The sequence below is a fragment of the Pristiophorus japonicus genome, chromosome 27 (genome assembly GCF_044704955.1).
Source record: "Pristiophorus japonicus isolate sPriJap1 chromosome 27, sPriJap1.hap1, whole genome shotgun sequence".
Classification (NCBI taxonomy): domain Eukaryota; kingdom Metazoa; phylum Chordata; class Chondrichthyes; family Pristiophoridae; genus Pristiophorus; species Pristiophorus japonicus.
Window position 1 is genome coordinate 6,098,125 of NC_092003.1, and position 27,516 is coordinate 6,125,640.

The window sequence follows — 27,516 nt, forward strand, 5'->3', positions numbered from 1 at the left end:
GGACCCAGTGCGCACACGTATCGCACAGTGTGGGCTGGGCCCGTGCTGCCCCTGGGCTCTGAACTCGTGCCTCTCCTGGGCCCTGATCACGTCCCTCTACAATCTCTCGCCGCTCCTTCACCCCAACCTCGCCGCTCCTGCTGTGCCTGCCCACGCTCCAATCACCGACCTGGATCTTGGTGACGTCCCTCTTCACTGCCGTTGCTCTCCTGCTCCAGCACGTGCTGCTCCCTGGAGCGGTACACCTCCACATTGCTCCTTCCGCTCCCCCGGCCTGCTCCCATGGTGCTCGCAGGCCAGGGGCTGCGCCTGAGCAACAGCTCTACAAAAACACAAAAGGATAGTATGCAGGTACAGCAAGTGATCAGGAAGGCCAATGGCAGCTTGGCCTCTGTTGCAAAGGGGATGGAGTATAAAAGCAGGGAAGTCTTGCTACAGTTATACAGGGTATTGGTGTGGCCACACCTGGAATACTGCGTGCAGTTTTGGTTTCTATATTTACGAAAGGATATACTTGCTTTGGAGGCAGTTCACTCGGTTGATCCCAGGGATGAGTGAGTTGACTTATGAGGAAAGGTTGAGTAAGTTGGGCCTCTACTAATTGGAAATTCAGAAGAATGAGAGGTGATCTTATCGAAACGTATAAGATTATGCGGGGGCTTGACAAGGTGGATGCAGAGAGGATGTTTCCACTGTTGGGGGAGACTAGAACTAGAGGGCACGATCTTAGAATAAGGGGCCGCCCATTTAAAACAGAGATGAGGAGGAATTTCTTCTCTGAGGGTTGTAAATCTGTGGAATTCGCTGCCTCAGAGAGCTGTGGAAGCTGGAACATTGAATATATTTAAGACAGAGATAGACAGTTTCTTAAACGATAAGGGAATAAGGGGTTATGGGGAGCGGGCGGGGAAGTGGAGCTGAGTCCATGAACAGATCAGCCGTGATCTTATAAAATGGCCGACTCTTGCTCCTATGTCTTATGTAAACCCGTGAGCATACTCACAGGTGCATACATTACACCTACCTCTTTGACCAAGCTTTTGGTCACCTGTTTTAATATCTCCTTAAGTATCTCAGCATCAAATCTTGTTGATAATCGCTCCTGTGAAAAGCCTTGAGATGTTTTGCTACATTAAAGGTGCCATATAAATAGTGTTGTTCCCCACCTGGCCATCAGGCGGAGCTCCATGCACTTTTTAAGCGATTGGCTGAACGTTGAGGCCTGAGATAGAATCTGTTGCACTTTAATTTTTAAAATAAGGATAACGTTTATAGAAATCACGTTAAGAAGTGATTCATCTGGCAGGCGATACAAGCCTTCGCTCACCTCACGAATTCTAATTTCCGCCCTGACAGTGTGAAAAAAAAACCTCTTTGGAAAGAAGAACTTGCATTTATATAGCCCCTGTCACTATCTCAGGACCTCCCAAAGCGCTTTACAGCCAATCAACAACTTGTCTTTATACAATGTCCCAAGGTGTTTCATCGTCATCATCATAGGCAGTCCCTCGGAATCGAGGAAGACTTGCTTCCACTCCTGAAGTGAGTTCTCAGATGGCTGAACAGTCCAATACAAGAGCCACAGTCCCTGTCACAGGTGGGACAGATAGTCGTTGAGGGAAGGAGAGGGTGGGACTGGTTTGCCGCACGCTCCTTCCGCTGCCTGCGCTTGCTTTCTGCACGCTCTCGGCGACGAGACTCGAGGTGCTCAGCGCTCTCCCGGATGCACTTCCTCCACTTAGGGCGGACTGCTCTTTGGCCCAGAGACCCCCAGGTGTCGGTGGGGATGTTGCACTTTATCAGGGCACTTTTCAAGGCGCCTCGCAGGAGTATTATCAGACAGAAATTTGCCACCGAGCCACTTAAGCAGACATTAGGACAGGTGAAAGAGGTAGGTTTTAAGGAGGCCAGCCAGGAGTGCGTTGGAATAGTCAAGTCTGGAGGTAACAAAGGCACGGATGAGGGCTTCAGCAGCGGATGAGCTGAGGCAAGGGGCGGAGATGTGTGACGTTAGAGGTGGAACTTGGAAGTACTTTTTGAAGTGCCGGTCACTGCTGTAATGTAGGAAGCGTGGCGTCTCATTTGCTCACAGGAGGATCCCACAGGCAGCGCCATGACCGTGAGCAGATAATCTGTTCATTAATGATGTTGCTTGATGGAAAAGGTGGAAAATCACTACGGGGGGAGGAGGAACATACCAAATGCCAGGCCACTTGTTTATAACGGGCGTCGATATAAACAGCATGAAAAAAAATCCCCTATAATCAGTCATCGATTCAGAAGATTATAATAAATTACAGGAAACCCTCCCATTCAGGCAATCAGATTGTCCTTTTGGCACAGATTGGAAAGCTCAAGGGATTCCTTGATTTCGAACTCATTGTGTTTTCCGTTTGTTTGGAAACTAAACGTGCAGTGGTGTACGTCCCAGGGCCGTCGCTGAAAACTCTGTCCCACACGGTATTTACAGAGGTGCAGTAGCTCTATGGGCCCACTGGTTCAGACAGTGAGGGTCACAGCGGCACAGATTAGGCTGACCCACCGTTACATCTCCGCTCGGCACTGCTCCAGCCCACCGCAGCGGTAGTAGTTTAGGGAGAGGAAAAATTAGCCATGGTTTCTGCAGCGGTGGCTCAGTGAGTATCGCTCTCGCCTCTGAGTCAGGAGGTCGTGAGTTTGAGCCCCACTCCAGAGACTTGAGCATAAAATCCAGGCGCAGTACTGAGGGAGAGCCGCACTGTCGGAGGGGCGGTACTGAGGGAGCGCCGCACTGTCGGAGGGGCGGTACTGAGGGAGCGCCGCACTGTCGGAGGGGCGGTACTGAGGGAGCGCCGCACTGTCGGAGGGGTGGTACTGAGGGAGCGGCGCACTGTCGGAGGGGCGGTACTGAGGGAGCGCCGTACTGTCGGAGGGGCAGTACTGAGGGAGCGCCGCACTGTCGGAGGGGCAGTACTGAGGGAGCGCCACACTGTCGGAGGGGCGGTACTGAGGGAGCGCCGCACTGTCGGAGTGGCGGTACTGAGGGAGCGCCGCACTGTCGAAGGGGCGGTACTGAGGGAGCCCCGCACTGTCGGAGGGGCGGTACTGAGGGAGCGGCGCACTGTCGGAGGGGCGGTACTGAGGGAGCACCGCACTGTCGGAGGGGCAGTACTGAGGGAGCGCCGCACTGTTGGAGGGGCAGTACTGAGGGAGTGCTGCACTGTCGGAGTTGCTGTCTTTTGGATGAGAAGTTAAAACTAAGGCCCCGTCTGCTCCCTCATTGGACGTAAAAGATCACTTGGCCACTATTTCAAAGAAGAGCAGGGGAGTTCCCCCACGGCGTCCTGGGGCCAATATTTATCAGTCAACCAACATTACTATCTGGTGACTATAACATTGCTGTTTGTGGGAGCTTGCTGTGCACAAATTGCCTGCCGCGATTCCCACATTACAGCAGCGACTACACTCCAAAAAGTACTTCATTGGCTATAAAGCGCTTTGCGATGTCCAGTGGTCGTGAAAGGCGCTATAGAAATGCAAGTCTTTCTTTTCAGTTCGATGTCAATAGATGGTGGTCAGGTTTGAGCCAAATGTTATTTCGACGGGGCTCAAGCCTCTGGAGTGAAACTTGAAGCCACAACCTGTGACTGAGTGGCCGAGACTGTGAGTACTGACGCTCAGCTGACATCAGAAGAGGAAGAAATTCACAGAAACGGGAGTTGGAAAAAAATGCTTTTCCAAGTTTAAATCCCGCTTGCATTTCAGTAATGTTCCTACTCTCTTTTTGTTTGTTGCTGTTCTTGGAAATTCAGACTCCACCCACCTCCTGGCACTGGCTGCTGTCTGATCACTGCGAATAAAATTAGAATGTGATTCACTCTGTGACTCGCGAACCGAGAGAGAGCAGCCTTAGATTCCTGCAGCCATGGCTCTGCCAGCTCCTCTACACCTTGTCTGCGTGATGTGCTGCGTTTTGCGGTCTGTGAGCCCTGCAACAGAGCCCCCTCGGAATGAAGGTAAGCACAGCGGGCCTGACCTCCTCTGTTTGAAGCAGGCCAAAGGGTGAACTGATAATGAGGTGTATGAAGGATGCACAAAGGTTAATAGTTTTGCTGGTTCATGCTGAGGTTGAAGGGCTTGCACTCTCTGGCCTCTGGGTCTGAAGGTTGTGGGCTCCAGTCCCACTCCAGGGACTTGAGCGCATAAATCCAGGCTGCCACTCCAGTGCCGCACTGTCGGAGGGGCAGTGCTGAGGGAGCGCCGTACTGCGCTGTCGGAGGGGCAGTACTGAAGGAGTGGTGCACTGTCGTAGGGGCAGTACTGAGGGAGCGCCGCACTGTCATAGGGGCAGTACTGAGGGAGCGCCGCACTGTCGTAGGGGCAGTACTGAGGGAGCGCCGCACTGTCGGAGGGGCAGTGCTGAGGGAGCGGTGCACTGTCGGAGGGGCAGTACTGAAGGAGCGGTGCACTGTCGGAGGGGCAGTGCTGAGGGAGTGGTGCACTGTCGGAGGGGCAGTACTGAGGGAGCGGCGCACTGTTGGAGGGGCAGTACTGAGGGAACGCCACACTGTGGGAGGGGCAGTACTGAGGGAGCGGCGCACTGTCGGAGGGGCAGTACTGAGGGAGCAGCGCACTGTCGGAGGGGCAGTACTGAGGGAACGCCACACTGTTGGAGGGGCAGTACTGAAGAAGTGCTGCACAGTCGGAGGGACAGTACTGAGTAAGAGAAAGAGAGAAAAAGAGATAGACAGAGAAAAAGAGAGAATGAGAGAGGGAAGGAAAGAGAGAGAAAGGAAGAGTTTGAGGGAGAGAAAGGGAGCGAGAGCGAAAGAGGGACTTGTTTTTCTATAACAACTGCCACGACCACCGGACATCTCAAAGCGTTTTACAGCCAGTGAAGTCCTTTTCTGCTGTAGACACTTGTAGTGTGGGAAACACGAGCTGTAATTGAGAGCTTGTTGTGTGAGGTGCTGTGAATGCGCCTCCGATGCGTGATCCCCCGTACTGTAGGCAACTGCGCGCCAGTGCGCGGTGAACACATGACCGCTACTCAACTTGTGAAAGTCTTCAGTGTCATGTGAGTGCCAATTAGACTCGCACACTCTCACTCATTGGGGTCCCCGTCGATGTCAGATGGTGAGGGGCTGGTGCATCAGATCAGAATGTTCTTGAGGCTGTTAGCTTATTTTCCATTCGTGCATTGTGCGGAAGGGGTTGTGTTAAATTGTCTGCACATGTGACAATTGAAAACTCTTTGGTGCTCAATATTACTGGACGACCCCACTCCAAACCGGACAGGCGAATCTACCTAATTCCTATCTTCAATCAAACACTCCCAGGGCAGGTACAGCATGGGGATAGATACAGAGTAAAACTCCCTCTACACTGTCCCATCAAACACTCCCAGGGCAGGTACAGCACGGGGTTAGATACAGAGTAAAGCTCCCTCTACACTGTCCCATCAAACACTCCCAGGGCAGGTACAGCACGGGGTTAGATACAGAGTAAAGCTCCCTCTACACTGTCCCATCAAACACTCCCAGGGCAGGTACAGCACGGGGTTAGATACAGAGTAAAGCTCCCTCTACACTGTCCCACCAAACACTCCCAGGGCAGGTACATCATGGGGATAGATACAGAGTAAAACTCCCTCTACACTGTCCCATCAAACACTCCCAGGGCAGGTACAGCATGGGGTTAGATTCAGAGTAAAGCTCCCTCTACATTGTCCCATCAAACACTCCCAGGGCAGGTACAGCATGGGGTTAGATACAGAGTAAAGCTCCCTCTACACTGTCCCATCAAACACTCCCAGGGCAGGTACAGCACGGGGTTAGATACAGAGTAAAGCTCCCTCTACACTGTCCCATCAAACACCCCCAGGGCAGGTACAGCACGGGGTTAGATACAGAGTAAAGCTCCCTGTACACTGTCCCATTAAACACTCCCAGGGCAGGTACAGCACGGGGTTAGATACAGAGTAAAGCTCCCTCTACACTGTCCCATCAAACACTCCCAAGGCAGGTACAGCACGGGGTTAGATACAGAGTAAAGCTCCCTCTACACTGTCCCAAACACCATTTCTACAACGCCTTTCATCACCACTGGATGTCCCAAAGTGCTTTCCAGCCAATGAAGTCCTTTTTGGTGTAGTCACTGTTGTAATGTAAGAACATATCAAACTACAGCCAAACACTCTCCAACACAAATCGTTGAAGGAGGCAGGGCAGGTTGAGGAAGCGGTTAACAAAGCTTGCGGGATACTGGGCTTCATGAATAGAAGCATAGAGTGTGTTATGTATGCAACACTTTGTAACCAGCATTCTACCGCCACCAGAGGGCGCATCTGTTGGAGTCCCAAGGGATCCCAGCATCCCTTGGGAGCACTGTATATAAGCAGGCCTCCCATGCTGTGCAGGCACTCTGGAGTCAGAATAAAGAGACTAAGGTCACACTTACTCACGTCTACAGTACGCAGTCACATTGCTTTTTTTGAGACATAACAACTGGCGCCGAGTAATAGATAACGAACCATCACAGGAAAACGCAGAGAAGTTGGTATCCTGGAGAAATTCTCAGAAGGTGACGATTGGGAAGCCTTCGTGGAACGACTCGAACAAAACTTCGTGGCCAACGAGCTGGAAGAGAATGTGAGCGCTGCCAAACGAAGGGAGATCCTCCTCAACGTCTGTGGGGCAGCAACCTATGGCCTCATGAAGAATCTTGCTCCGGTGAAACCAACAACCAAATCGTATGAAGAACTGTGTACGCTGGTCCGGGAGCACCTAAATCCGAAGGATAGCGTTCTGATGGCAAGCTATCGATTTTATACATGTCATCGAAGGCCAGGAAGTGGCGAGCTATGTCGCCAAACTAAGGCGCCTTGCAGGACATTGCGAATTCGATAGATTCCTGGAGTAAATGCCACGAGGTTTTTTTCGTGCTTGGCATTGGCCTTGAGGTTATCCTTTGTAAACTATTGACTGTTGAAACACCGAACCTGAGCAAAGCCATTAACGATAGCCCAGGCATTTATGTCCACCAGCGATAACACCAAACAAATTTCGCAGCATAAAGAGGTTTCGGCAAGTACTGTACACAAAGTAACGTCGTTTTCAGGCAGGAATGCGTATGGCAGAACGTACACGCCTGCAGCTGTACGACCTCAGATGACCCAGAGTCCGCCATCAAGAGTGAATGCGAGGCAATTAACACCTTGTTGGCGCTGCGGAGGTGATCATCGAGCCCATCAATGCCGCTTCAAACACTATGCGTGCAAAGGCTGAGGAACAATGGGACACCTCCAGCGAATGTGCAGATGAGCTGCAAACCCTGCAAACCACCACGTTGCAGAGGAAGACCGATCCATGGCGGATCAAACTGAACTAGAGACTCAAACCAAGGAGGCAGAAGTGTACACATCTTCACCACGAAATGTCCACCGATCATGTTAAAAGTTCAACTGAACGGAATTCCAGTATCCATGGAATTGGACACGGGTGCGAATCAGTCTATGAGCATAAAGGCCTTCGAGAGGCTGTGGTGCAACAAGGCACAAAGACCCAAGTTCAGCCCTATTCATACCAAGCTGAGAACTTACGCTAAAGAGCTGATCCCTGTAATTGGCAGTGTAGCAGTAAAAGTCTCCTATGATGGAGCGGTGCACAAACTACCACTATGGATTGTACCAGGAGATGGCCCCACACTGTTCGGCAGAAGCTGGCTGGGAAAAATCCGCTGGAACTGGGACAACATCCGAGCGCTTTCGTCTGTCGACGACGCCTCATGTGCCCAGGTTCTGAGCAAGTTTCCGTCGTTGTTCGAGTCAGGCATCGGAAATTTCTCGGGGGCGAAGGTGCAGATCCACTTGGTTCCCGGTACACGACCCATCCACCACAAGGCACGGGTGGTACCATACATGATACGAGAGAAAGTGGAGATCGAGCTGGACAGGCTGCAACAAAAGGGCGTCATCGCACCAGTTGAGTTCAACAAGTGGGCCAGTCCGATTGTTCCGGTTCTCAAGGGCGATGGCACGGTCAGAATTTGTGGGGACTATAAAAAAACAATTAACCGTTTTTCACTGCAGGGCCAGTACTCGCTACCCAAGGCAGACGATCTATTTGCGACGCGGGCAGGAGGGAAGACCTTCACCAAGTTGGACCTGACCTTGGCCTACATGATGCAGGAGCTGGCGGAATCTTCGAAAGGCCTCACCTGCATCAACACGCGCAAAGGTCTGTTCATCTACAATAGATGCCCGTTTGGGATTCGATCGGCTGTGGCTATTTTTCAAAGGAACATGGAGAGTCTGCTAAAGTCGGATCCGCGCACCATGGTTTTCCAGGACGACATACTGGTCACAGGTCGGGACACCATCGAACACTTGCAGAACCTGGAAGAGGTTCTAAGTCGGCTAGATCGTGTGAGACTCAGGTTGAAACGCCCGAAGTGTGCTTTCCTGGCGCCAGAGGTCGAGTTCTTAGGGAGAAGAATCGCGGCAGACGGCATCAGACCCACCGACGCCAAGACAGAGCCATCAAGAACGCGCCGAGACCACAGAACGTGACGGAGCTGCGGTCGTTCCTGGGACTCCTCAATTATTTTGGTAATTTCCTACCCGGGTTAAGCACCTTGCTGGAACCTCTACATATGTTGCTACGCAAGGGAGATGACTGGGTATGGAAAAATCACAAGAGACTGCTTTTGAGAAAGCCAGAAACCTGTTATGTTCCAACAAACTGCTTGTTCTGTATGACCCATGTAAGTGTTTAGTGCTAGCTTGCGATGCGTCTTCGTACGGGGTCGGGTGTGTGTTACAAGCTAACGAATCGGGGACATTGCAACCGGTCGCTTATAGGTCCAGGAGTTTGTCGAAGGCCGAAAGGGCCTGCAGCATGATTGAAAAAGACGCTCTGGTATGCGTTTACGGGGTGAAAAAAATACACCAGTATCTGTTTCAGGCTTAAGTTTGAGTTAGAAACTGACCATAAGCCGCTCATATTGTTATTCTCAGAGAGCAAAAGTATTAATACCAATGCCTCTGCTCGCATCCAAAGATGGGCGCTCACGCTGTCTGCATATAAACCATGTAATCCGCCACAAGCCAGGCACAGAGAACTGCGCTGATACTCTCAGTCGGCTACCATTGCCCACCACCGGGGTGAAAATGGCACAACCTGCAGACTTGCTCTTGGTAATGGATGCATTTGAAAACGAAAAGTCACCTGTTATGGCCCGCCAGATCAGGACCTGGACCAGCCAGGATCCACTACTGTCCCTTGTAAAAAAACTGCGTCCTCCATGGGAGCTGGTCCAGTGTCCCAGATGCGTGAAGAGATCAAGCCATTCCAGCGGCGCAAAGACGAAATGTCCATACAGGCGGACTGTCTTTTGTGGTTTTACTGAAGAAAAGCAGGGAAACGTTTATACCGACCTACACAGTACCCACCCAGGCATAGTAATGATGGAAGCTATAGCCAGATCCCATGTGTGGTAGCCCGGCATTGACTCAGATTTGGAGTCTTGCGTGCGCCAATGCAATTCTTGCTCTCAACTGAACAATGCACCCAGGGAGGCACCGCTAAGTTTGTGGTCATGACCCTCCAAACCGTGGTCTAGATTCCACGTTGACTTCGCTGGCCCGTTTCTAGGCAAAACGTTTTTGGTTGTTGTGGATGCTTATTCAAAATGGATTGAGTGTGTAATAATGTCTGTAAGCACGTTCACTGCCACCATCGAAAACCTACGAGCCATGTTTGCCACACATGGCCTGCCTGATGTCCTTGTCAGCGACAATGGGCTGTGCTTCACCAGCGCTGAATTCAAGGAATTCATGACCTGCAATGGGATCAAGCACGTCACATCTGCCCCGTTCAAGTCCGCATCTAATGGCCAGGCTGAACGGGCAGTCCAAACCATCAAGCAAAGCTTGAAACGCGTGTCGGAAGGCTCCCTGCAGACCTGCCTGTCCCGAGTCCTGCTCAGCTACCGCACAAGACCCTACTCGCTCACCGGGGTTCCCCCTGCCAAACTGCTCATGAAAAGGGCACTCAAAACAAGGCTCTCCCTAGTCCATCCTGAACTCCATGATCACGTCGAGGGCAGGCAGCATCAACAAAGCATGTACCATGATCGCGCAAATTTGTCACGTGATATTGAAATCAATGACCCTGTATTTGTACTCAACTATGGACATGGTCCCAAATGGCTTGCTGGCACTGTCGTAGCCAAAGAAGGGAGTAGGGTATTTGAGGTCAAACTTGCAAATGGACTAACTTGCAGAAAGCATTTGGACCAAACCAAACTGCGATTCACAGACAGCCACGAGCAACCTGAAGAGGACACCACCAACTTCGACCCTCCGATACACACACAAGTGACAACCGACATCATGGCTGACCACAAAGCTGAACTCACCATCCCCAGCAGCCCAGCAAGGCCAACTGCGCAGCAGTCCAGCGAAGGCCCAACCAACTCTCCTGTACCTGGGTTTGTACCGAGATAATCGACTAGCGAGCCGAATGTCCCAGATCATCTCACCCTGTAAATAAGTGTATTATTGACTTTTTGGGGGGGGGGGGGGGAAGTGGTGTTATGTATGAGACGACTTGTAACCAGCGTTCTACCGCCACCAGAGGGCGCATCTGTTGGCATCCCAAGGGATCCCAGCATCCCTTGGGAGCACTGTATAAAAGCCGACCTCCCATGCTGTGCGGGCACTCTGGAGTCAGAGTGAAGAGGCTAAGGTCACACTTACTCAAGTCTACAGTACTCAGTCACATTGCTTTATTTGAGACATAACAGAGTGTGTTGAAGTTATGATGAACCTTTATAAAACACTGGTTTGACCTCCACCGGAGTATTGTGTCCAATTCTGGGCACCGCACTTGAGGAAGGATGTGAAGCCCTTAGAGTGGGTGTGGAAAGAGTTTACGAGAATGGTTCCAGGGATGAGGGCCAAATGGTTTCCTTCTGCGCTGTAAACATTCTATGATTCTAACACACTGCATCACGTAAAGAGCCTGTAGCCAAACAGCACTGAGTGAGTTTATTTTTGCCGCTGTTCTGACGAGAACTCTTTCTTTTTCCAGTGATTGTGTTGGACTCAAGGAGCAGCATGAGACTCTTCAAGCAGAATGCAAAGGTAAGTGGCGAGTAACTCCGGCTCCCACCCCAACCCCATTGCTCCGTCTTTCCATCCCGCTACACTGTCCCATCAACTCTCCCAGGGCAGGTACAGCACGGGGTTAGATACAGAGTAAAGCTCCCTCTACACTGTCCCATCAACTCTCCCAGGGCAGATACAGCACGGGGTTAGATACAGAGTAAAGCTCCCTCTACACTGTCCCATCAACTCTCCCAGGGCAGGTACAGGGGGTTAGATACAGAGTAAAGCTCCCTCTACACTGTCCCATCAAACACTCCCAGGGCAGGTGCAGCACGGGGTTAGATACAGTGTAAAGCTCCCTCTACACTGTCCCATCAAACACTCCCAGGGCAGGTACAGCACGGGGTTAGATACAGAGTAAAGCTCCCTCTACACTGTCCCATCAAACACTCCCAGGACAGGTACAGCACGGGGTTAGATACAGAGTAACGATCCCTCTACACTGTCCCATCAAACACTCCCACGGCACGAGTTAATACAAAGTAATGCTCCTTCAACAGTGGCCCAACAATACAACTTATCTCCATTTCCAGCCATCCTGTGGTCTCTGTGAAGCAGATTGTTAATTCTTACTGCTGCCCTGTGATTTGCCCGCCTATTTCCACCTCAGTAACATCGCCCGTCTCCACCCTTGCCTCAGCTCATCCGTTGCCGCAGCCCTCACCCATGTCTTTGTTACCTCCAGGCTTGAGGGCACCCCTGGCCAGCCTCCCACATTCTACCCGATGTAAACTAGAGGTGATCCAAAACTTGGCTGACCCGTGTCCTAACTTGCACCGAGTCCCACTCACCCATCACCCCCTGTGCTCGCTGCCCCGTGTCCTAACTCGCCCCCAGTCCCGCTCACCTATCACCCCCTGTGCTCGCTGCCCCGTGTCCTAACTCGCCCCCAGTCCCGCTCACCTATCACCCCCTGTGCTCGCTGCCCCGTGTTCTAACTCGCACCGAGACCCGTTCACCCATCACCCCCTGTGCTCGTTGCCTTGTGTCCGAACTCGCATCGAGTCCCACCTACCCATCACCTCCTGTGCTCACTGCCCCGTGTCCTAACTCGCACCCAGTCCCGTTCACCCATCACCCCCTGTGCTTGCTGCCCGTGTGCTGACTCACTCCGAATCCCGCTCACCCATCGCCCCCTGTGCTCGCTGCCCCGTGTCCTAACTCGCACCGAGTCCCGCTCACCCATCACCCCCTGTGCTCGCTGCCCCGTGTCCTAACTCACACCGAGTCCCGCTCACCCATCACCCCCTGTGCTCGCTGCCCCGTGTCCTAACTCGCACCGAGTCCCGCTCACCCATCACCCCCTGTGCTCTGTGACGTGCATTGGCTCCCAGTTAAGCAACATCTCGATTTCAATATTCTCATCCTTGTTTTCAAACCCCTCCATGGCCCTCGCCCCTCCCTATCTCAGTAATCTCCTCCAGCCCCACAATCCTCCGAGATGTCTGCGCTCCTCTAATTCTGCCCTCTTGAGCATCCCTGATTATAATCGCTCCACCATCGGTGGCCGTACCTTCTGTTGCCTGGGCCCCAAGCTCTGGAACTCCCTGCCTAAACCTGTCTACCTCTCTTTCCTCCTTCAAGACGCTCCTTAAAACCGACCTCATTGACCGAGCTGCGCTAGTTTCTGTTTACGCGGCTCGGTGTCAAATTTTTATCGCATGATACTCATGTGAAGAGCCTTGGAACGTTTCATAAGAACATAAGAAATAGGAGCAGGAGTCGGCCATACGGCCCCTCAAGCCTACTCGGCCATTTAATAAGATCATGGCTGATCCGATCATGGACTCAGCTCTACTTCCCCGCCCTCTCCCCATAATCCCATAACCCCTTATCGTTTAAGAAACTGTCTATTTCTGTCTTAAATTTATTCACTGTCCCAGCTTCCAGTTTCACTACGTTAAAGGCGCTATATCAATACAATGTGTTGTTGTTGTACCCGCAGTGGGCAGCAGGCCGCTTTGCCTTGGAGAGCAACTCGTCGCACTTGGTGTATCAGAGCTGCCCGCTGGACACCGACCTACAGGGCCAGTCCCAGGTCTTGTGGAGTGACTGGATCCACCTTGGCAACACTCGGCGACACCTCTTCCTCGACCTGAACTTCGCCCTCTCGAGCTGCCCCAGCCCGGAGGGCTGCGAGGAGAGTTTTGGCGCCTACCTCTTCGAGGCGGACGAGGACTACCCCCAAGCCAGCCCGCGGCGCTCCAGCCGGTTCGCCATCCGAGGGGAGCGGCGCTTCCCCAAGGAGTACCTGGAGGGCCCCATCGACTGGGCGGGGCTCAGGGCCACTCTAAACGCGGTGGCGGGGCTCAGGCTGGGCGCCGTTGGCCGCTCCGGCTTCCAGCTGGGCTTCGATTACGTCGGGCCCTGCCTGTTCCTGGGCTCCTTCCGCGTCTACTACAAGAAGTGCCCGGCGGGCCGTCGCGGCCTGGCTTCCTTCCCGGAGGTGGCGGGCGGCGCGGAGCCAGTGCACGGACACTGCGTGCCCGACGCGGTGCAGGAGGGCAGCCTACAGAGGCGGTGCGGCATGGTCGGAGCGTGGGAGACGCCTGTCGGCCGCTGCTTCTGCCGGGAGGGTCACCAGGCCCGGGGGGAAGCCTGTGAAGGTAAGGGCTACTTTACTGATTGGTCCCCTCACCGTCCGGGGCAGGGCAGGGCGGTTGGCGGTTACATATATAAGCTGTCGACCGTAGACACTCGCCTTGGAGTCGGAAGGTTGTGGGTTCGAGTCCCACTCCAGCGTCTTCAGCACTTAAAATCTGAGTTGACATTCCAGTGCAGTACTGAGGGAGCGCCGCACTGCGCTGTCGGAGGGGCAGTACTGAGGGAGCACCGCACTGTCGGAGGGGCGGTACTGAGGGAGCACCGCACTGTCGGAGGGGCAGTACTGAGGGAGCACCGCACTGTCGGAGGGGCGGTACTGAGGGAGCACCGCACTGTCGGAGGGGCAGTACTGAGGGAGCACCGCACTGTCGGAGGGGCGGTACTGAGGGAGCACCGCACTGTCGGAGGGGCAGTACTGAGGGAGCACCGCACTGCGCTGTCAGAGGGGCAGTACTGAGGGAGCACCACACTGTCGGAGGGGCGGTACTGAGGGAGCACCGCACTGTCGGAGGGGCGGTACTGAGGGAGCGCCGCACTGTCGGAGGGGCGGTACTGAGGGAGTGTCGCACTGTCGGAGGGGCAGTACTGAGGGAGTGTCGCACTGCGCTGTTGGAGGGGCAGTACTGAGGGAGCGCCGCACTGTCGGAGGGGCAGTACTGAGGGAGCGCCGCACTGCGCTGTCGGAGGGGCAGTACTGAGGGAGCGCCGCACTGTCGAAGGGGCGGTACTGAGGGAGCGCCGCACTGTCGAAGGGGCGGTACTGAGGGAGCGCCACACTGTCGGAGGTGCCGTCTTTCGGATGAGATGTTAAACCAGGGCCTCCGTTTGCTCTCTCAGATGGATGTGAAAGATCCCAGGGCCACTATTGGAAGAAGAGCAGGGGGAGTTCTCCCCGGTGTCCTGGGACCAATATTTATTCCTCAATCAACATCACAAACAAATTATCCGGTCATTATCACATGGCTGTTTGTGGGAGCTTGCTGTGCGCAAATTGGCTGCTGCGTTTCCCACATTACAATAGTGACCACACTTCAGAATTACTTCATTCGCTGTAAAGCGCTTTGGGATGGCCTGATGTTGTAAAAGGTGCTATATATATATATGTATCCTTGTTTAGAAATCCCTGCATGGCCCTTGGCCCTCCCTATCTCCGTAATCTCCTCCAGCCCCACAACCCCTCCCGAGATGTCTGCACTCCTCTAATTCTGCCCTCCTGAGCATCCCTGATTATAATCGCTCCACCATCGGTGGCCGTGCCTTCTGTTGCCTGGGCCCCAAGCTCTGGAACTCCCTCCCTAAACCTCTCCGCCTCTCTCTCCTCCTTCAAGACGCTCCTTAAAACCCCCCTCTTTGACCCAGCTTTTGGTCACTTGCGCTAATCTCTTCTTATGTGGCTCAGTGTCAAACCTTTATCTCATAATACTCCTGTGAAGCACCTTGGGACGTTTCACTAAGTTAAAGGCGCTATATAAACACAAGTTGTTGTGTACATATATGTATATATATAAAAATGCAAGTTCCTTCTGAACAAGCTGAGGGTCCCTGCCCGCCTGTGTCTGGTTGAAGACTTGCCTGAAGCTTATTGCACACCGGACCAGCTTTGAATTTTCAGGAGAGGCGTTTCCTGAAAGCGGGGCAGCTTTGGCAGTTCAAGAGATGTTATTTTAATTTTAAGAGTATGTTTTGAGATGGTTGAGTCATGACTCCCGATCTGTGGAAATCCAGCAATAAGCAATTACTACTCACTGAGGCTGAAATGGCATTCGAGTGAGACTGAGCACAGAATTTCCCCCCCCCAACCAACCCTGACATCAGCAGCCCATTTGCTGGCTAATCCATCGATCAGTGCTCGGGGGGAATTTTTAATTTACAAATGACGCCCTCGCTACAGGAGACCAAATGGCTCCAGTACAAGGGGCAGGTCAGGAGGGTGTGGCTTCGAACCCAACTGCAGGGACTTGAGGACATAAATCTAGGCTGATACTCCAGTGAGGTGCTGAGGGAGCGCCGCACTGTCGGAGGGGCAGTGCTGAGGGAGCGCCGCACTGTCGGAGGGGCAGTACTGAGGGACGCCGCACTGTCGGAGGGGCAGTACTGAGGGAGCGCCGCACTGTCGGAGGGGCAGTACTGTGGGAATGCCACACTGTCAAAGGAGCAGTACTGAGGGAGCGCTGCACTATCGGAGGTGCTGTCTTTCGGATGAGATATTAAAACCGAGGCCCCGTCTGCTCTCTCTCACTCTCTCTCTCTCTCTCTCTCTCTCTCTCTCTCGAGGTGGACGTAGAAGATCCCTTGGCACTATTCCGAAGAAGAGCGGGGGAGTTATCCTTGGTTCTGATGAAGGGTCATCGACCTGAAACATTAACTCTGTTCCTGTCTGCACAGATGCTGCCTGACCTGCTGAGATTTCCAGCATTTTCTGTTTTTATTCCAGATTCCAGCGTCCGCAGTATTTTGCTTTTGAGTTCTCCCCGGTGTCCTGGGGCCAATGTTTATCCCCCCAATCAACATCACTAAAACAGATTATCTGGGTCATTATCACATTGCTGTGTGTGGGAGCTTGCTGTGCGCAAATTGGCTGCCGTGTGTCCCACATTGCAACAGTGACTACACTCCAAAAAGTACTTTGTTGGTTGTAAAGTGCTTTGAGACGTCCGGTGGTAGTGAAAGGGGCTATATAAATGTGAGCACTCCCTCAGCACTGCACTGGGAGTGTCAGCCTAGATTATCATGCTCAAGTCCCTGGAGTGGGACACAAACCATCAACATTCTGACTCAGAGGCGAGAGTGCTGCCCACTGAGCCACAGCTGACACTGAATGAATGTGGAAAGTAGCTATGGTTAAACCCGACAGAGGCCTGGATTCAGTTACCAGCTCAACTCTTGCGATGAAAGCCTCCATTGACAGCTGGCTGTTAGCCGATATTGTTTGGGTCAGTCTCAATGCGGTACCCGTGAGAATGGGCCTTTCACTAATTCAGCACAATGCCACACTCAGAGAGGCCACAGGGTGAGAGTGTGGAGGAACGTGGTAGAGGGTGTATATCTGAGACTGGGACAGTGTAGAGGGAGTGTTACTCTGTATCTAACCCCGTGCTGTACCTGTCCTGGGAGTGTTTGATGGGACAGTGTAGAGGGATCTTTACTCTGTATCTAACCCCGTGCTGTACCTGCCCTGGGAATGTTTGATGGGACAGTGTAGAGGTAGCTTTACTCTGTATCTAACCCTCTGTACCTGCCCTAGGAGTGTTTGATGGGACAGTGTAGAGGGAGCTTTACTCTCTATCTAACCCCGTGCTGTACCTGCCTTGGGAGTGTTTGATGGGACAGTGTAGAGGGAGCTTTACTCTGTATCTAACCCTGTGCTGTACCTGTCCTGGGAGTGTTTGATGGGACAGTGTAGAGGGAGCTTTACTCTATATCTAACCCTCTGTACCTGCCTTGGGAGTGTTTGATGGGACAGTGTAGAGGGAGTTTTACTCTGTATCTAACCCCATGCTGTACCTGCCCTGGGAATGTTTGATGGGACAGTGTAGAGGGAGCTTTACTCTGTATCTAACCCCGTGCTGTACCTACCCTGGGAGTGTTTGATGGGACAGTGTAGAGGGAGCTTTACTCTGTATCTAACCCCGTGCTGTACCTACCCTGGGAGTGTTTGATGGGACAGTGTAGAGGGAGCTTTACTCTGTATCTAACCCTGTGCTGTACCTGCCCTGGGAGTGTTTGATGGGACAGTGTAGAGGGAGCTTTACTCTGTATCTCACCCTGGGCTGTACCTGCCCGGGGAGTGTTTGATATTGACGAGTGCCTGAAATCGAAAGTTGCCACAGCCCCAGTACTATGGGCCCAAGTTTCCACATGATTTGCGCCTGATTTTTAGGAGCAACTGGTGGAGAACGGACTATCTTAGAAATCGCAATTCTCCACATTTTTTTTTCTGCGGTTCTAGTGAGGTAGAACAGTTCCACTTTGGAACAGAATTTTTTCTTCAAAAGGGAGCGTGTCCGGCCACTGACGCCTGATTTCAAAGTTTCCACAGTGAAAACATACTCCAAACTAACTTAGAATGGAGCAAGTGGAGATTTTTGTAGAACTGAAAAAACTTTGTCTACACATTAAAAAATCAGGCGCAGGTTACAAATTAGGCGTCCGGAACGAGGTGGGGGTGGGGGGGGGGGGGGGAAGGGAACTCATTAAATTCTACAATAAATCCTTATTTATACTTCTACAAATATTATACAAATAAATCCAACCTGAATAAAAATTTATAAGCAAAGAAAACCATCTTCCTACCTGTGTGAAAGTGCTTCAGCCAGGGAGAATGCTGCAGGGGCGGGGGGAGGAGGAAGCCATTCGTTCCCGCGGAGGGGGGGGGAAGGAGGAAGCCATTCGTTCCCACGGGGGGGGGAGGGGGAAGCCATTCGTTCCCACGGGGGGGGGGAGGAGGAAGCCATTCGTTCCCACGGGGGGGGGAGGAGGAAGCCATTCGTTCCCGCGGGGGGGGGAGGAGGAAGCCATTCGTTCCCGCGGGGGGGGGGGGGAAGGAGGCAGCCATTCGTTCCCGCGGGGGGGGGAAGGAGGAAGCCATTCGTTCCCGCGCGGGGGGGGGGGGGGAGGGAAATTGCTGCCTCAACTTTCTGAGGCTTCCTGCAGCCTTCTCACTGCTGCAAGAAGCCTCAGTGCTGATGGCAATGTGCTTTTATTAAAAAATGTTCAAAAATTAAACAGCTACAAAGAACTACAAAAATGGCCGAGTGCCAATGTTTCCTTCACACTGCGCGTGCACGAACGCTCCAACGCGCACGCGCAGGGTTGCCGGCAGGAAAAAAACTAATTGAAATAGTACCCGCCCCCCTCCCACTTACAAAATCGGCGCGAGTATAGGCTCCGCCCCCCTGGGCGCCGCGCCAAAACAGACAAGGAGCTGCAGGGCTCTCCAGAATCGCGCGTTTTTTTTTCCGGCGCCGTTTTAGGCGCGAAAAATTGGCGCCCAGCTCGGAGGGGCGCCCGTCTTTTATCGTGTGGAAACTTGGGCCCTTAGATCCTACACTGTGATGGAATGTTTTTGAAAATGCCTGTAAGCGAGGGTTAGGGTGTGTCTCTCACACCCACTCTTGCTGCTTTACATCTGATGTTGCTGTTAGACACTGGGGAAGAATGCAGAAAGCAGCCTTTCTGGTGCCTGAAGTTTGATTCAGTGGCGCGTCAGAAGCTGTGGGCTTTCTAGGTGTAGGTTGAACAGCGGGTGTCTGAAATAGTTTTGCAATAAGAGACATTCTTGAATCGAGATTGACACTGACAAATAGCAGGCATGAGTGCTCCCTTAACGAGACCACATTTAATTGTCGTTGTACGCACCGTTCCTCCTCATTGTGCTGAAATGAGCACTCATCTACACTGACATCATTTACCGGGAACTAAAGCTATGAAACTCCTCACCAAACTCAGTCTTCCCTTATTGCTACTACCTAGCAATTTCTGGAGAAATACCACCAACGATGTCTCCGCAAGATCCGGCAAATCCCCTGGGAGGACAGACGCACCAACGTTAGTGTCCTCGACCAGGTCAACATCCCCAGCATCGAAGCACTGACCACACTCGACCAGCTCCGCTGGGCAGGGCCACATTGTCCGCATGTCCCCCAGACACGAGACTCCCAAAGCAAGCGCTCTACTCGGAACTCCTTCACGGCAAACGAGCCAAAGGTGGGCAGAGGAAACGTTACAAGGGACCACCCTCAAAGCCTCCCTGATAAAAAGTGCAACATCCCCACCCACACCTGGGAGTCCCTGGCCAAAGACCAGTCCGCCCTAAGTGGAGGAAGTGCATCCGGGAGGGCGCTGAGCACCTCGAGTCTTGTCGCCGAGAGCGTGCAGAGACCAAGCGCAGGCAGCGGAAGGAGCGTGCGGCAAACCTGTCCCACCCTCCCCTTCTCTCAACCACTGTCTGCCCCACCTGTGACAGGGACTGTGGTTCCCGTATTGGGCTGTTCAGCCACCTGAGGATTCATTTTTAGAGTGGAAGCAAGTCTTCCTCGATTCCGAGGGACTGCCTGTGATGATGATTCCTGCTACCTACCACTTTATGCTTGGTGTCACATAACCACCGTAAAACGTGTGGGGGTCGTCTGCACAGCCTGGCCTGGGGAGGGGAGGGGGTTGGGATCGTGTCCCCTTTAAAATGCCCGCTGTAGCTCGGTGAGTAGATCTCGCTCTCGCTTTGAGGCATCCGGTGGTCGTGGAAGGTGCGACATATTTGCCAATCTTTTCTTTTAACGAATTGGTGAAGAGGAACACCTACGCCAAGTTGCTTTCAACCGTGGCCATGTCGTGCACTCTGGAACATATCCCACCACATGCGTTTCTCAACAAAAACAAACACAGCTGTCCTTTCACCTGTGCTTCCCTTGGGACCCGCAACCTTCCATGAAAATAATGGCGGAGTCATCTTGATCCCTCCACACGAAAAAAAGAAAAGGAGACTTGCATTTATATAGCGCCTTTTCCCATCACTGGACGCCTCAAAGCGCTTTACAGCCAACAAAGTACTTTTTCCAGTGTAGTCACTGTTGTAATGTGGGAAATGCGGCAGCTAATTTGCGCACAGCAAGCTCCCACACACAGCAAATGTGATAATGACCCAGATCAGTTTTTTTGTGATGTTGATTGAGGGATAAATATTGGCCCCAGGACACCGGGGATAACCCCCCAGCTCTTCTTCTAAATAGTGCCACGGGATCTTTTACATCCGGCAGAGAGAGCAGACGTGGTCTTGGTTTAACGTCTCATCTAAAAGATGGCACATCCGACAGTGCAGCGCTCCCTCAGTATTGCCCCTCCGACAGTGCGGCGCTCCCTCAGCACTGCCCCTCCGACAGTGCGACGCTCCCTCAGTACTGCCCCTCCGACAGTGCGGCGCTCCCTCAGTACCGCCCCTCCGACAGTGCAGCGCTCCCTCAGTACTGCCCCTCCGACAGTGCGGAGCTCCCTCAGTACTGCCCCTCCGACAGTGCAGCGCTCCCTCAGTACTGCCCCTCCGACAGTGCGGCGCTCCCTCAGCACTGCCCCTCCGACAGTGCGGCGCTCCCTCAGCACTGCCCCTCCGACAGTGCGGCGCTCCCTCAGCACTGCCCCTCCGACAGTGTGGCGCTTACTCAGCACTGCCCCTCCGACAGTGCGGCGCTCCCTCAGTACTGCCCCTCCGACAGTGCGGCGCTCCCTCAGCACTGCCCCTCCGACAGTGCGGCGCTCCCTCAGTACTGCCCCTCCGACAGTGCGGCACTCCCTCAGTACTGCCCCTCCGACAGTGTTACGCACCCTCAGTACTGCCCCTCCGACAGTGAGGCGCTCCCTCAGCACTGCCCCTCCGACAATGCGGCGCTCCCTCAGCACTGCCCCTCCGACAGCACTGCCCCTCCGACAGTGCGGCGCTCCCTCAGCACTGCACTGTAGTATCAGCTTACATTTTTGTGCTCAAGTCCCTGGAGTGAGACTTGAACCCACAACCTTCTGAGTCCGAGGCAAGTGAGCTGCTCACTGAGTCACAGTTTGATCGCACACGTCAGTGGGGACAGGATCTGTAACACGGAGTGTGGATGTCTGTATAAACCTTGCCAATCTCAGTTACAGACCGCCTTTGGCATTATATTCGGGGTGAAAACTGTATTTCGACAGCGTGGTCGCCTGTCTAAACATGTTCTCATTCAGAGCCTGGGGCTGGTGGTAATGGTTTAATAGTTGCACAATTCTGGAAAGATACTGGAGTCTGCCTTTAAACCTCAATTTCAAAATTCTCAAATCTTACTACCAATTCTGTCTAAGATGTTAATGCTGTTCCCATATGTGAGGAGGCCTTTGCAACGCACATGTCTCACTCCTCGACAGAGTACACGAAAATACTTCTCACTGCAACTCCTTCCAGTGCTTCTGTGTCCCTCCTGCATGCCAGTGTGGTGACCCTCTGGGCATGACATTAAACTGAGGCTCCATCTGCCTGTTCAGGTGTATGTTAAAGATACAGTAGTGTCAGCCGTGGCTCAGTGGGCAGCTCGTTCTCCATCTCTTGCCTCTGAGTCAGAAGGTCGTGGGTTCAAGTCCCATTCCAGGGACTTGAGAGCCGCACTGTCAGAGGGTCAGTACTGCGGGGCGGTACTGAGGGAGCGCCGTACTGTCGGGGGGTCAGTACTGAGAGAGCGCCACACTGTCAGAGGGACGGTACTGAGGGAGCGCCGTACTGTCGGGGGGTCAGCACTGAGAGAGCGGCGCACTGTCAGAGGGACGGTACTGAGGGAGCGCCGCACTGTCGGAGGGGCAGTACTGAGGGAGCGTCGCACTGTCAGAGGGACGGTACTGAGGGAGCGCCGCACTGTCGGAGGGGCGGTACTGAGGGAGCGCCGCACTGTCGGAGGGGCAGTACTGAGAGAGCGCCGCACTGTCAGAGGGACGGTACTGAGGGAGCGCCGCACTTTCGGGGGGGCAGTACTGAGGGAGCCCAGCACTGTCGGAGGGGCAGTACTGAGGGAGCGCCGCACTGTCGGAGGGGCAGTACTGAGGGAGCGCAGCACTGTCGGAGGGGCCGTACTGAGAGAGCGCCGCACTGTCAGAGGGGCGGTACTGAGGGAGCGCCGTACTGTCGGGGGTCAGTACTGAGAGAGCGGCGCACTGTCAGAGGGACGGTACTGAGGGAGCGCCGCACTGTCGGAGGGGCAGTACTGAGGGAGCGCCGCACTGTCGGAGGGGCAGTACTGAGGGAGCGCCGCACTGTCGGAGGGGCAGTACTGAGGGAGTGCCGCACTGTCGGAGGGGCGGTACTGAGGGAGCGCCGCACTGTCGGAGGGGCTGTACTGAGGGAGCGCCGCACTGTCGGAGGGGCAGTACTGAGGGAGCGCCGCACTGTCGGAGGGGCGGTACTGAGGGAGAGCCGCACTGTCGGAGTGGCGGTACTGAGGGAGCGCCGCACTGTTGGAGGGGCAGTACTAAGGGAGTGCCGCACTGTCAGAGGGGCGGTACTGAGGGAGCGCCGTACTGTCGGAGGGGCAGTACTGAGAGAGCGCCGCACTGTCAGAGGGACGGTACTGAGGGAGCGCCGCACTGTCGGAGGGGCAGGACTGAGGGAGTGCCGCACTGTCAGCGGTGCCGTCTTTTGGATGAGACGTTAAATTGAAGCCCCGTCTGCCTGCTTTGGTGCACGTGAAACATTCCCCGCACTATTTTAAAGAGCAGGGGAGTTATCCCCAGTGTTTATCTCTCAACCAACATCTCTAAAACAGATGATCTGGATCATTATCACATTGCTGCGTGTGGGAGCTTGCTGTGCGCAAATTGGCGTTTCCCACATTGCAACAAACACAAGTCTTTGTCGCTTGCTTACTTATTAATGAGGAAGAACAGGGAAATTCTAGTGTCCTGGTCAACCAAGATCACCAGGAACAGATTAACTGCATGTAGTTCATTGTTTGAGGTGCGCAGTCTTTCTAACGATCCTTGCTTCAGTTTGGTTTAACGCTCACTGTTGATTCCTTTGTTTTGTCCCTCTCGCAGCCTGTCAAATTGGGTACTACAAGAACACGACGGGGCCTGCAGCCTGCACGAGATGCCCCAAGAACAGTCACTCTGAGGTTGAGGGCTCCGTCTCCTGCCCGTGCCTGAGGGGTCACAATCGGACCGAGACACGGCTGCTGTCAGCTGCCTGTGTGGCCATCGGTAAGATGCGTAATGCCATGAGCTTTGTACGTCAGTCAGGGCCTCGTGGCGGGATACTCACACGTCAGACCTAGGCCCGAGGCACTTTCTCATGGCGAGTATGTAAACACGGATACAAAAGAACATAAGAAATAGGAGCAGGAGTCGGCCATACGGCCCCTCGAGTCTGCTCCGCCATTTAATACCATCATGGCTGATCCGATCATGGACTCAGCTCCACTTCCCCGCCCGCTCCCCATAACCCCTTATCCCCTTATCGGTTAAGAAACTGTCTATTTCTGTCTTAAATTTATTCAATGTCCCGGCTTCCACAGCTCTCTGAGGCAGCGAATTCCACAGATTTACAACCATCTGAGAGAAGAAATTCCTCCTCATCTCAGTTTTAAATTGTCGACCCCTTATTCTAAGATCGTGCCCCCTAGTTCTAGTCTCCCCCATCAGTGGAAACATCCTCTCTGCCCCCTCATAATCTTATACGTTTCGATAAGATCACCTCTCATTCTTCTGAATTCCAATGAGTAGAGGCCCAACCTACTCAACCTTTCCTCATAAATCAACCCCCTCATCCCCGGAATCAACCGAGTGAACCTTCTCTGAACTGCCTCCAAAGCAAGTATATAATTTCGTAAATATGGAAACCAAAACTGCACGCAGTACTCCAGGTGTGGCCTCACCAATATCCTGTATAACTGTAGCAAGACGTCCCTGCTTTTATACTCCATCACCTTTGCGATAAAGGCCAAGATACCATTGGCCTTCCTGATCACTTGCTGTACCGGCTGTACATGTCGGAGGCGGGGTGTTTGCGTAGAGTGGGGAGCGATGGTCTGTCTGTGCTTTAATGGACGCTTGCTGCCTCAGTACTACTGATACAGCTGCTCCATGTGATTGCATTTTTTTTGAAGTTATTGCTAAGACAACTTTTACATCTCCTGGTTACCTGCCTGCCAGCCATGGCTCAGTGGGTTGCACTCTCGTCGTTTGAGTCAGGAGGTCGTGGGTTCGAGTCCCACTCTGCACACTAGATCGTAAAATCTAAGCTGACACTCCCAGTGCAGTGCTGAGGGAGCGCCGCACTGTCGGAGGGGCAGTACTGAGGGAGCGCCGCACTGTCGGAGGGGCGGTACTGAGGGAGCGCCGCACTGTCGGAGGGGCAGTACTGAGGGAGCGCCGCACTGTCGGAGGGGCAGTACTGAGGGAGCGCCGCACTATCGGAGGGGCAGTGCTGAGGGAGCGCCGCACTGTCGGAGGGGGCGGTGCTGAGGGAGCACCATACTGTTGGAGGGGCGGTACTGAGGGAGCGCCGCACTGTCAGAGGGGCAGTGCTGAGGGAGTGCCGCACTGTCGGAGGGGCAGTGCTGAGGGAGCACCGCATTGTCGGAGGGGCAGTACTGAGGGAGCGCCGCACTGTCGGAGGGGCGGTACTGAGGGAGCGCCGCACTGTCGGAGGGGCAGTGCTGAGGGAGCGTCGCACTGTCGGAGGTGCGGTCTTTCAGTCGAAATGTTAAGCCGACGCACTCTCAAATGGATCTACGATGAAAAGAAAAGAACGTCTTGCATTTATATAGCGCCTTTCACGACCATTGGACATCAGAAAGCGTCTTACAGCCAATGAAGTACTTTTTGGAGTGTAGTCACTGTTGCAATTTGGGAAACGCCAATTTGCGCACAGCAAGCTCCCACACACAGCAATGTGATAATGACCACATCATCTGTTTTTGTTATGTTGATTGAGGAATTCACACCGGGGATAACTCCTCCTTTCAAATAGTGACCATGGGATCTTTTCTGTCCACCTGAGAGAGCAGACGGGGCCTTGCCTTAATGTCTCATCCGAAAGACGGCACCTCCGACAGTGCGGCGCTCCCTCAGCACTGCCCCTCCGACAGTGCGGGGCTCCCTCAGCACTGCCCCTCCGACAGTGCGGGGCTCCCTCAGCACTGCCCCTCCGACAGTGCGGGGCTCCCTCAGCACCGCACTGGGAGTGTCAGCTTAGTTTTATGTGCTCCAAGTCCCTGGAGTGGGACTTGAACCCACAACCTGATGACTCTGCAGTGAGAGGGTGCTGCCTCGGCTGACATGTGCACCACGTAGTCTGTGCACCGCTCGTTATGTTGCGCGTTGTCCGCTCCCACTGACGGGTTTGTGTTGGTATTCTGCAGAGATTGAGAAACCGTTCCACACCACCAGAAGTTTTGCACCAGCAGAGGGCGACAGTGGAATGTGGACCGGGGCGATGCTGGCCACAATTGGAGGTGCGCTGTTGGCGGGAGTGCTCGTCATCGGACTGGTCGTCTGCTTGAGAATGAAAACGGCGGACAAGTAAGAATTAATTGCTGTGTGGGAGAGACTCAGATCAAGTGCGCGCAACCCTGACTACAAGCGAAACGCAAGTGAGGTCTAAAACCGCTCACTGTAACACACTGATATACCCCACACCCCTCACTGTAACACTGGTATACCCCACACCCCTCACTAACACTGGTATACCCCACACCCCTCACTGTAACACACTGATGTACCCCACACCCCTCACTGTAACACTGGTATACCCCACACCCCTCACTGTAACACTGGTATACCCCACACCCCTCACTGTAACACTGATATACCTCACACCCCTCACTGTAACACTGGTACACCCCACACCCCTCACTGTAATACTGATATACCCCACACCCCACACTGTAACACTGGTACACCCCACACCCCTCACTGTAACACTGATATACCCCACACCCCTCAGTGTAACACTGATATACCCCACACCCCACACTGTAACACTGGTATACCCCACACCCCTCACCGTAACACTGGTATACCCCACACCCCTCACTGTAACACTGGTATACCCCACACCCCTCACTGTAATACTGATGTACCCCACACCCCACACTAACACTGGTATACCCCACACCCCTCACTGTAACACTGGTATACCCCACACCCCTCAGTATAACACTGATATACCCCACACCCCTCACTGTAACACTGGTATACCCCACACCCCTCACTGTAATACTGATATACCCCACACCCTTCACTGTAACACTGATATACCCCGCACCCCTCACTGTAACCCTGATATACCCCACACCCCTCACTGTAACACTGATATACCCCACACCCCTCACTGTAACCCTGATATACCCCGCACCCCTCACTGTAACCCTGATATACCCCACACCCCTCACTGTAACCCTGATATACCCCACACCCCTCACTGTAACACACTGATATACCCCACACCCCGCACTGTGACACTGTGATACAGGCTAAGTGAGTGGGCAAAGATTTGGCAGATGGAGTATAATGTTGGAAAGTGTGAAGTCATGTACTTTGGCAGGAAAAAAATGAAAGAGCAAGTTATTATTTAAATGGAGAAGGAGTGCAAAGTGCCACAGTACAGCGGGACCTGGGGGTAACACAAAAGGATAGTATGCAGGTGCAGCAAATGATCAGGAAGGCCAATGGTATCTTGGTCTTTATTGCAAAGGGGATGGAGTATAAAAGCAGGGAAGTCTTGCTACAGTTATACAGGGTATTGGTGAGGCCACACCTGGAATACTGCGTGCAGTTTTGGTTTCCATATTTACGAAAGGCTACACTTGCTTTGGAGGCAGTTCAGAGAAGGTTCACTCGGTTGATTCCGGGGATGAGGGGGTTGACTTATGAGGAAAGGTTGAGTAGATTGGGCCTCTACTCATTGGAATTCAGAAGAATGAGAGGTGATCTTATCAAAATGTATAAGATTATGAGGGGGCTTGACAAGATGGATGCAGAGAGGATGTTTCCACTGATGGGGGAGACTAGAACTAGAGGGCATGATCTTAGAATAAGTGGCCTCCCATTTAAAACCGAAATGAGGAAGAATTTCTTCTCTGAGGGTTGTAAATCTGTGGAATTCGCTGCCTCAGAGAGCTGTGGAAGCCGGGACATTGAATAAATTTAAGACAGAGATAGACAGTTTCTTAAACGATAAGAGGTTATGGGGAGCGGGCAGGGAAGTGGAGCTGAGTCCATGATCAGATCAGCCATGATCTTATTAAATGGCGGAGCAG

The 27,516-nt window shown here is 53.3% G+C and overlaps 1 protein-coding gene across 2 annotated transcripts in view; it reads left to right on the forward strand.

The window, feature by feature from the left end:
• The first annotated feature begins 3,871 nt into the window (after positions 1 to 3,871).
• The window catches only part of LOC139239440 (tyrosine-protein kinase Mer-like), a 47,771-nt gene continuing 24,126 nt past the window's right edge, over positions 3,872 to 27,516 (forward strand). For both annotated transcript variants that reach the window (XM_070868177.1, XM_070868179.1), the window contains exons 1-5: positions 3,872 to 3,995; positions 11,073 to 11,125; positions 13,095 to 13,755; positions 23,294 to 23,455; positions 25,618 to 25,777. In XM_070868177.1, the coding sequence (XP_070724278.1) occupies positions 3,905 to 3,995; positions 11,073 to 11,125; positions 13,095 to 13,755; positions 23,294 to 23,455; positions 25,618 to 25,777 (1,127 nt within the window). In that variant the 5' untranslated portion in view covers positions 3,872 to 3,904. The remainder of the gene's footprint in view (positions 3,996 to 11,072; positions 11,126 to 13,094; positions 13,756 to 23,293; positions 23,456 to 25,617; positions 25,778 to 27,516) is intronic.